The 10,774-nt window shown below is 42.0% G+C and overlaps 1 protein-coding gene and 1 long non-coding RNA gene across 2 annotated transcripts; both read left to right on the top strand.

Annotated features, from left to right (window-relative positions):
• Positions 1-530: 530 nt before the first annotated feature.
• Positions 531-5,380, top strand: LOC123098163 (7-methyl-GTP pyrophosphatase). The gene is made up of 9 exons (XM_044520062.1): positions 531-675; positions 780-851; positions 953-1,027; positions 2,654-2,746; positions 3,643-3,712; positions 3,807-3,898; positions 4,569-4,610; positions 4,757-4,837; positions 4,943-5,380. The coding sequence occupies exons 1-9, from the start codon at positions 577-579 to the stop codon at positions 5,021-5,023; spliced, it is 705 nt and encodes a 234-aa protein (XP_044375997.1). The 5' UTR covers positions 531-576; the 3' UTR covers positions 5,024-5,380.
• Positions 5,381-9,496: 4,116 nt separating this feature from the next.
• LOC123100117 (uncharacterized) lies at positions 9,497-10,177 on the top strand. The gene is made up of 2 exons (XR_006448357.1): positions 9,497-9,829; positions 9,904-10,177. It is a non-coding gene; the product is annotated as an uncharacterized lncRNA (long non-coding RNA).
• Positions 10,178-10,774: the final 597 nt, after the last annotated feature.

Below are 10,774 nucleotides of genomic sequence, written 5' to 3'. Positions count from 1 at the left end.
TCCAAGATACCGTAAACATCTCAAGAAAAAGTAGCATCGAAAGTTGAACTAGATTAAGTTCACATGTCTATAGGTTTAACTAGCCCCAAGAGTTCAGAAGAAAAACATGGAATAGGATTTCTTTTCATGGAAGCTGGAAGTGTGCACTTTTCTCCAAGGGAAACTGCGGCTGACTTTATTGAATAAGAGATGGCATCATGACTTTCAAAAAAATGTTTGCGTTCTCATTTTTTTGTAATTTTGAAAATGTTCGCGTTCCTGTTTTAGAAAATGTCAGCTTTTAAAAATATCTATAATTTTTTTAAAAATTCATGTTTTCAAAAAATATTTCATTTTTTCAAAATATGTCCGAAACTGAAAAAAAAAACGACTAAAAAACCGCGTTACAATACCGAACGATGCAGCAGATCGAACCGCTACAGTGCCCGCTGCTACATGGGCTGGGTCAGCACGAAGCGCCCTGTGCGTCACTCTCCTATTGGACGCAGCGAGCGTCCCCTGCTTGAATCCCTTTCCCCACGATAATAAACAGAGCTGCACGAATCATAAAGCGCACACAAATCGCACACGCTGCTGATGATAAAGGCAAGAAAGACGGAAGATCTGCTCCTCCTCTTTCCTTCGTATCGGAGAGAGAGGGAGGAAAACACAATGGCCGCCTCTTCTGCTCTCAGAGTAAGCAAAGCACCCAGTGATTTTTTCCAGGCCCCCCAAAGACCCCCAATCTCGTTTCTCTAACCTGGATTGCGCTTGTGCGTTTGCTTTGGTTGGCGATGCAGCTGATTCTCGGCTCCTCGTCGGCGTCGCGCCGCCAGATTCTGGCCGAGATGGGGTACCAATTCAAATTACTTGTAGGTGACTCCCCCCCTCGTCTTATGGGGATGGTGAACTCTAGCAGTTTGCTTGTGATTTGTCCTCTTTCTTTTCTTATTTTTCTCCGCTTGGGTTTTAGAGCGCGGACATTGACGAGAAGGAGATCAGAAAGGAGAAGCCAGAGGAGCTGGTGGTCGCCTTGGCTCACGCGAAAGTAATTTCCTTTCCCTTTTATTTTATTCAAGAACTAGGTTCTGCTATCCTTGTAGATTTGTTCTAGCTGTTTGGTTTAGGTATTAGGGTAAGGGCCACATAAGTATTTTCTTAAGAGAGCAAAATCAATTTATTTCTCTGCTAGGAGTGGAGTTTGCTTTGCGGGAGTGAGTGAGTTTATTATTTATGGTTATAGAATGAATATTTAGCAAGCTGGCACATTATAGGTTTGTCTTTTCTTTGTATGTGTGTGTGTGTTTGTGTCAAGACAATGGTCTTTGGTAGTACTATATAAGTTACTACCTCTGCCCCCAAATAGATGGCATATAAATTCAGTCAAAAATTCAGTGATTTCTAAGTTTGACCAAGTATATATACAAATATATTAAGATAAACAATATCAAATCATTATAAATATATCCACCATTAGATATGTTTTCATAATCTATTTATTCAATATTGCAGTTGTCGATATTTTGTTCTATATATTTGGTCAAACTCAGAAAGAATTGACCTTTTCACTGGATTTATATGCCATGTATTTGGGGACAGAGGGAGTACTACCCTTTTAAAGGGATTAATGCTATTTTCTTGGAATAAAGGACCTCATTTGTATATTTCTTGTCAGCAGAAAAATAAGAGATGTTTTTTTTTTTTTACGGTGCTACGGCGGGCTTACGCCGGCCTGAACCATTTTCATTATAGATAAGAGTAGGATACAACACAACAGGTGCAACAGATTGCACACAACACACACCAGAGAGTTACAGGGAACAACAGAGACACAAGAGGAAGAACCAGAAGTGAGTGAGACACACAGCCAACATCAAGAACTGAGCACCTAGGCAGACCGAGAAGAGCAGGAGCTAGCTTTGTTGGATCAGTCGAAAGGAGATCCGCCACCGAGAAGACGTAGAGAAGAAGTCACCAGCTGCTTTGCGATCACTCAGCACCTTGAAGAGCTAGGAGAGTCGCAGCCACCATCGAAGGGCCTCCCACTGCCTAGGCACGTCACGACAAAGAGAGTCATAGACCGTGCCGAAGGGCACTGATCCGCCGAGACAGCCCTGCACCTCCTCTAGGCCACACCATGGCCACCATCACAAATAGAGGGATCCAAAGCACAACAAGGCAACAAAACCTCATGCGCCGTCGAAGGGCACCGAAACCCGAGACCTCACCGCCGCCACGAGCCCCAAGAGAAAGGTCCACCCTCAGAACGACCAAGGCGCCGGTCGCTACCATAGCTCACTTCCACCGCCACCACCAAACAACCCCATCACCCAACAACCGCTTCATCCCAGACATTAGGCAGCCAACCGCGGATCCGTGACTCCAAAACAACGCCCCCAAGGGGGAAAACGCCATCAAAGATGCCATCGTCGCCTGATCCAGAGAAGGATCATAGGCTTTCACCCGGAGCACAGAAAGAGTGAGAATAGGAGCTCCCCAATGACGCCTTCATGAAGGGAAGCGGCGCCAAAAGGCGTCGCCATCATTGTTGCCGACAAGGTCGACAATAGGCTTTCGCCTGGAGCATCCCATCCCGCTCTTCTCCGCGTGGCCAGCCGCCGAGTCCGGCAACGCAGTCCTGCTTTGGTTTTTAAGTTTGCTACTATATTTGTAGGCAGATGCAATATTGGATAAGATGCGGAACAATGGGATGATGAAAGAGATTGTTGACTCTCAAGAGACTACCTTGTTGATCACTGCTGACCAAGTATGTATCTTACAACATCCCCTCTAACAAGCTTTTTGTGGAGTGATTTTTGCTTATAATTACGATGTTAGTTTCATGTGGTGATCTGGATATAGCAGAATATTAGTCACTTTACACTGTGATTTTCTAGAATCTGGATGGAGTGATCCTGGAAACTGTTATTATCATTTGACAGTAGTTACATGATTATGTCACCGCTGTATTTCAAGATTTATTGCCTTACCAGTTTTGGTTCTAGTGTTTCTGGAAATATGGCCCAATCTCTGTAAAAGTAGATATTTTCTTGATCACCGTTTAGTTTAGGACCTAGACATATATGCAATATGTCTGTTGTATCCCAACATTGCATGTTGAATGTTGAGAGGGTGCTCAGACAATAATTCATATCAATAAGCATAAATTGGTGTCTGCATAAGTTACTCCCTAGATAATCCATATATCATACACACTAGGATAGCAGTTAGGCCAAAGGAGTCCGCATAATATCTGGGTCCAAGCCAAGAGGCATAAATTGGGTATTTGCTTGGTCCATATCCATATCTCAGTCATTTTTATATGTGTTTTAATCATGTTTGGGTCTTTGGGTATGAAAGATAGATAATTATAATTACAAGTATGTTTGGATCATTGACTAGAAGCTTTTTTTTGTGTGCTCATTACTACTGTACTTACTTTTGTTAAAATTGCTCAGATAAACTAGTGTTTGTAGGGCACATTATGACATCCAAAAAATGGACTCTCGATAATATTCATAGTGGAATGTTTACTTAGTTTCTTGAAAAATAGTGAATGTTTATACTCTGTGTCGCATGCTTGTGCATGTACCATGTGTGTGCACACATTTTAGTGCTTATTTGACTCTCCCCCTTGTTCTGGTATTTTGTTTTCGTTTGCAGGTTGTGATTCATGATGGAGTTATTCGAGAAAAACCTACCACTCCAGAGGAGGCACGTAAATTCATCCAAGGTTTGTCTTATCGACTGTTGTGTGTCGGCGCATGAGGTCAAATTATTTTAGATCACTTGGTAGACTTGTCCGTTTAACCACATACTGGTTACAGGATATTCCCAAAGCCATGCTGCGACAATTGGATCTGTGCTTGTTACAAATGTGAAGACCGGTACTAGAAGGGAAGGATGGGATAAATCTGAAGTAATAACCAATTATTTCTGATGTTCCATTGAGAAAAGAGTACCAAAGTCGTTCGTTCACATAGACATCAGTATTGATTTTAAATTATCGACATTTTGTGAAGGACCAACCTAATCATTGAATTTTGGTCTTTGATTCAGATCAGTTATAAAGTAACATGATCTGGTGTAATGCTAGCTTTGTGTTAAAAATCTGGTTCAGCTTTCAGTCCCAGTAAACTGATAAATAACAGTGCCCTAACTTGAGCACGGCCTTCTGAAAAACGGAACCTCTGCGCGCACGACACTATTGTGTCCGATTCCTGTACGACAACCAATCCAGTGGTTTGCCATGATTTTTTTCAAAGTGTGAATGGTTTGGTGTGCACCATCGTACAGGAATCGGACGAAGAAGATCGTATGCATATCAGCGTTCTCTGAAAAATTGATGGGCTAACATTAATTCAGCCTTAGTGTTCAGATGCTCTTGTGCTCTTTCATAAAGCAGAAACCCATCTTAAAGTTTTGAGACTAATTTGGCACTTTAATTTATCATAACATGGTTTAGTTCAGAATCCTTATGTGATTTTAGGTGCATGCATCAGATAATTAACTCTTGGTGAGTCTGATGTTTAACGTTTCATTGGCACAAAATATCAAATGAATCCTAACGAATAATTGTCCCTGTGCAGGTTTATTTCCACAAGATACCCAATGAAGTTGTTGAGAGCTTGGTAAGTCCGAAAAACAAGCATTTTAATTTTGGCATGTCCTGTGGTGCTCCTGCCTGGTTTATGAAGAAATGAAGTGCTAATTTCGAACCATATCCTTCCATTATCGAGTTACACCCACTGAAACTTTTCACTTGTGTGTATTTCAGATTGAGGAGGGCAATGTCTTCTACGTTGCTGGAGGCCTTCTAGTAGAGCATCCACTGACTTCACCTCTCGTGGAAGCCATTGTGAGTCACATCCTGACATGTTCTCGTTCTAGGCTGGACTATATATTTCCATGTCTGAGACAAATGAAACAGTGAAACAGCATCTCAACATAGCAATCTGTGCAGGTCGGTACAATTGATAGCGTAATGGGTCTTCCTAAAGCTCTCACGGAGCAGCTCATCAAGGATTCCCTTCAAGAGCCGTAGCTGCAAATTTCCGAACTAAGCTGGCTGGTGACGGGAGATCTCTTGTTGGAAAATCACTATTCTTGTGCCGAACAAAACTAAGCACTCATCCTTTTTGGCAAATGGAGTGGACTCTAATCAGCGTCGCCAGCCTCGCTATACCAACTTTATTAGGCTGAATTTTAGCAGGCACTGAATTCCTCTTGGTGGCTAAGTGAACTGGGTAGTAGCCAGTAACATTTTTGGAGACCTTTTCTGTGACTAACACCGCATCAATGGGCTTCATTCTTCCATGTGATGTTAAGGGTCTGACGGACCAAACATATGTGCGTCATCTGTTCTACCGCATGCTATCAGGAGACCAGCGGGTTGCGAATTGTTTTGGGCTATGAATTTATATTCTGAAAAGGAGGATAGGCCCAACTTTTCTGGGGGAGAATTTATTTCTCCCGGTCTTCGCACCAAGCAACTAGGTTTAAATCTTGGTTGATGGAGCAGTGCACACCTTCTTTCACTGCGTTCCAAGCTTGGGCTCCATGAAATAAATGTGGAAAGAGCCCTGTGTAGCAGGGGTCAATCCTGGCTTCTGGGGTTCTGTTTGCTTGATCTATGAATACTCCATGCTAATCTTCAAACCTGCGTGTGTTTGGTCTGGTCTTAACATGCTACAGCGTGTGCATCTGGTAGAAAGGTTGCTGAGTCTGTTTGACAGACAGGTTGTTGAGTCTGACGAAATTACCGATAATACTCCATCCGTCCCAAGTGGAACGAAATTACAAAGTTGAGACACTTATTCAGTGACGGAGGGAGTATTTAGTATCGTAGTAATACCCTGAATGTATATTTTTATTTCTGGTGTTCTTTGTACTACCTTGACAGTTGATGAATAGATCGGAAATTTTCATGCAAAAATAATAATAATATTCCCTCCGATCCAAAATAAGTGTGTGGAGTACTATTATGGTGTCAAAAACTTACTCCCTCCGTCCCATAATATAAGAGCGTTTTTGACACGTAAAAAACGCTCTTATATCATGGGACAGAGGGGGTATTATATTTGGACTGGTCGTTAGCGACAGATTTGCACGACTAGTTCCTTCGATCCACTTCTCTCGCTTCGTTTCCCTCCCCTTCTTTCGTTATTTCTTTCTGGCGCTCCGCACGATCGACTCTTCCGTTATTTTTTTTGGCGATCCGCACGATCGAGTCAATCTCCTTCGATCCACTTCTCCCGCTTCGTTCCCCCCCCCTTCTCCCGTTTTTTCCTGGCGTGGTAAAAAAAGTAAAAAAAAAGACGTACGAGGTGGGACTCAAACCCACTACCTATGGTTCACCATAGTTGTTCGTAACCAGCTGACCTAGCTTAAATTCCAGCTATAATGAGGTTGGATAATATTTATACATGTACGTGACGCGACCATGAGAAACCATTTTCTTTCTTTTCCTTTTTACAGATTTTTTCTTCCTTTTTTGTACTGTCTTTTGTTTTGTTTTTCTAGATAGTCAGCTGCTTTGTTAGTATATACAACATAGTGGTAACTTTTTTTTTCTAAAGTACATTATGGCAACTTTAACCTAAAAAAAGTTGTTGACATACCTCGGTAATTTATGCATAATAACATGATAATTTTTGCACCATAGACCTGGTAATTATGTGCAACACATACCTGACAACTCAAGCACAAACACCGAGGTAAAATTTAACCCCAGGGAAAAAATTGTTGTAACACACTTCCATAACTTTCTCCGTAAAGAGCATGGTAATTTATAAGCTCCGAACCTGATAACTCATACACAAACATCACGGTAACTTTTCACATAGAGAAAAAAATTGTTGCAACACACTTCAATAACTTTTTCGTAAAAAGCATGGTAATTTATACGCCACGAACCTGATAACTCGTGGACAAAAGACCACATAAGTTATCGAGGGTATGTTTTCAAACAACTTCCTCCGCACGGTCAAAGTTATCACGGTGTTTGTACATGAGTTATCAAGTCCACGGTGCGTACAGAGTTATTGGGGGGGGGGGGTATGTTTTCGAACAACTTCCTCCACTCCCACCACCCCCGGACCAACGTTGCCATGGTATTTACGCGTAAGTTATCACGTATACGTTGCATACAATACCACACTATTTACACGGTAGTTATCAGTGATGTTTTTAAACAGCTCCTCCGCGGGTCAAAGTTATCACGGTGTCTGCGCATCAGTTATCAGGGTTGTGGTGTGTTAAAAATCATGCTATTTACACAGAAGGTGTAGGGGGATGTCTTCAACTTTTTATCCTGGGTCAAAGTTATCACCGTGTTTGTGCATGAGTTATCAGGTTTATGGTGTGTAAAATTATCATGCTATTTATGCATAAATTATTGAAGGGTGTATTATCCCACATGTAGCCCGATAACTACAAAAATTAACCATGTTGATAACTATATTACATCTAGCCCGATAACTGCATAGTAACCAGGTTGGTAACTATAATACATCTAGTCCCATAACTACAAAATAACCTTATTGGTTACTATTGCACATAGTAACTATGTTGTGAGATGGTGCATCTTGGCAATCTTCAAAATTTGGTCCAGGAGAGGACGGCCGATGGACACTCCCAATCTACTCAACTCCTCCCAAATCAAGTACAAGCTGAAGCATTGTTTTCAGAATTGATTGAACATTGTTTTGCTTGATCTAAGATTATTTCTTACGAATCCTCATCATTGCATGATTACATAAAATAAAAAAATAAAAAATCTCCCGAGTCAAAGTAACCGTGGTATTTGTACGTAGTTTCTTATGACTACGTCAATTAAATTACCATGCGATTTACATCTAAATTACCGGGGGTATGTTTCAACAATTTTGCCCCCTCGCCAAAGTTATGAGGATCGAGGCACATAAGTTATTAGATCCGCGGTGTGTGAGTTATCATGCTAATCACACAACAGTTACTGGGGAATACTTCATCACCCCCGCCCCCACATCGCCAAAGTTATCAGGATCGAGGCACATAAGTTATTAGATCCGCGGTGTGTGAGTTATCATGCTAATCACACAACAGTTACTGGGGAATACTTCATCACCTCCCCACATCGGCAAAGTTATCAGGGCCGAGGCACATAAGTTATTAGATCTGTGGTGTGTGAGTTATCATGCTATTCACACAATAGTTACCGGGGGATACTTCATCACCCCCCCCCCCCCCCCGCCGCGCCGCCAAAATTATCAACACCGAGGTACATAAGTGTTCTCAGGGTGTCTCAAACTATAACATACAAAAAAGACTGAAATCAATTTATAAGTATACACTAATAGAAAACAAGGCATTAATCCCGGTTCCTAAGGACTAAACAATCGGGACTAAGGGCCCCACTTTTAGTCCCGGTTGTGTTACGAACCGGGACTAAAGGAGCTTCACGTGGCCGCTGTGGGGCGCCCAGGTAGGAGGACCTTTAGTCTCGGTTGGTAACACCGACCGGGACTAAAAGGCAGCCACGCGTCAGCAGCTGCCAGCCACTGGGTTTTTTTTTTGTTTTTTTAAGGAGGGGTTTAGGGGTTTCATACCGAACGTTTGGAAATTAGTTGATGTTATCGTGTTGTTTGTATGTAAGTTATTAGCTCTCTTGTGTATGTATTATCATGCTACTTACACACAAGCTATCATGGTATGTTGTCCAACAAGTTTTTTTTCATTAAAAATTATCAAGGTGTTTGTATGTGAGTTATCAGCTCTGTTATTTATATATTACCATGCATGCTACATACACACAAGTTATCACCATATATTTTTAACAACTTTTTTTCCTTTTCAAAAGGTTATCATGATATTTGTATGTGAGTTATCAGCTCTATTATGCGTTTATAGAAATTGTCAGGGTATGTTTTTAAATAATTTTCATCCTAGGGTGAAAAGTTACCGGGTGTGTTTCAAAAACTTTTCCCTGGGTAAAAATTACCATTGATTTTTTTGTGGGTGTAAAATTACCTCATAGAAATCTCCACCATGAGTGAAAAAAATACCTCATAAAAATCCCCACTTGTAAATGGCATGGCTCGGAGAAAGTAGAAATTTTCTTTGATCATTACATAAGTACAAAAATAACCTAGCCCATACCTAATCAAAACATGGAGTCGGTCCAGATGGTTACTAGTGGAATCTTAAAACATGCATCCTCCTAGGTCAAAGGAACGAATCCTACCAGCAGCTGTCTTTTTGGTGACAATGTTGCGATTTTAATCTCTATCTCTACTACTTATAAAAAAGCAAACATGATCTTCTTTAATTCCACATACAAAATGTACACGGAGCAATTACCACCGCATGATCAGATCCACTAAACTCGATCCAACAGCTAACCTAAACACATAATCTGTTTTCTGTGTGCACTTAATTTATGTTGACTGATCGTACTCCACCGCGGAGGAAAACTTCACGCCCTACAATCACGCAAGGCCAAAAAATACTGATTGCAATCGGATCCTAATCTAACTACCCGTGCGATCCTAATCCTAATCTAATTACCCGAGCACACGACGCACCACGCTGCCCGTTTACAGACGCGAGAAGCCGCCGCACGGACGAGACGGGAGTGACGAGCCGCCGCCGCTCCTCCTCTGACGCACGCGACAGCAGGCTGCCGCCCCCGCCACTCCTCCTCTGATCGACACGAGAGCGGGCCGCCAACGCCGCCGCCTCCGGTCGATGTGCCACAACGCCAAGGTCTCACCTGCATCTGCGCGGCCACCGTGGCCTGCCGCTCGGCGGCCTTCTACTCCATGCCCTCCGTCGGCCGCTCCACCGCCCGCCACGCCCCGTACATCTCCACGTAAACAAATGGTGATGCAGTTGATAGCCTTATCCATGTAGGTGCCTGATCTGTGAAATGTTTGTGGTGTCCAGGGCGCCGCTGGAGCTGGGGTGCTGCGCGGGAATGTCATTGTTGCTGCTGCAGAACACGGTGACCGCGGCGAGGCTGACTTCGTTTCTTAGCACGGTGTCCCGGAGCTCCTGCCCTCTCTCTCAGGGTATCTGTCTTTTCGGTTTGGGCGAGAACTGCGCCCGTGCATACCTTCCTTTTTTTTTCTCGCGTCAATGGTTTAGTTGCCTGCTTTAGCATGTTGAAGACTCTGATGATGCTTGTTTGATCCATATCATCCTCTGGTACTTATCTGTCGATCGTCATGTGTAGTGTTTATCCAAATATGTGTGATGTCACCGAAATGCCAGTGTTCTAAGAATTTTCATTTGGTGTTTATTTTCTATTATTTCTGTTCCAAAGGGAAATGTCCAGCTCTCTGTAGACGGATTGATCAATGAAAATGGAGATTTAGATATCCATGTGCATAAACTTTAAATTCTTCTAATGTTTACCAGAATAATGTCGTATATAACAACATTTGGCTGGGTTCCAATGAGAGAACGGACATGATCAACCCACCTCCTTGATCAATCCATTTGTTAACAAAACAGCAGTGTTCAGGAGACGCTAGCAAATCATTGTATAGTCTGAGTTATACTTCTCTTCATATATAATGCTACTATCTTTGGGAAAGGCAGAATATTCATTTCTCTTCAGTTGACATGAATGCCTAATTTCGATATAAGTCTTTAGGTTTGCAAGGTTTGTAATCTGCGGCATTATGAATATTGCATAGATTTCCAAAGAAATGGTTGGAATATAATTTTTTATCATTTGCCATATCAGTGTTAAATAATTACATATCTACAATGTGTCCATCATCATTTCAAATTTAATTTGCAGCATGGACTA

This window comes from Triticum aestivum, chromosome 4D (assembly GCF_018294505.1).
Source record: "Triticum aestivum cultivar Chinese Spring chromosome 4D, IWGSC CS RefSeq v2.1, whole genome shotgun sequence".
Classification (NCBI taxonomy): domain Eukaryota; kingdom Viridiplantae; phylum Streptophyta; class Magnoliopsida; order Poales; family Poaceae; genus Triticum; species Triticum aestivum.
Note: the sequence above shows the minus strand (reverse complement) of the source record. Positions and strands in the feature narration are given on the sequence as shown.

Coding starts and splice junctions, on each gene's coding strand:
- LOC123098163 (XM_044520062.1), top strand. CDS start 577: ATGATAAAGGCAAGAAAGACGGAAGATCTGCTCCTCCTCTTTCCTTCG. Junction 676..779: donor CCGCCTCTTCTGCTCTCAGA/GTAAGCAAAGCA, acceptor TTGGCGATGCAG/CTGATTCTCGGCTCCTCGTC. Junction 3,713..3,806: donor GGCACGTAAATTCATCCAAG/GTTTGTCTTATC, acceptor TACTGGTTACAG/GATATTCCCAAAGCCATGCT.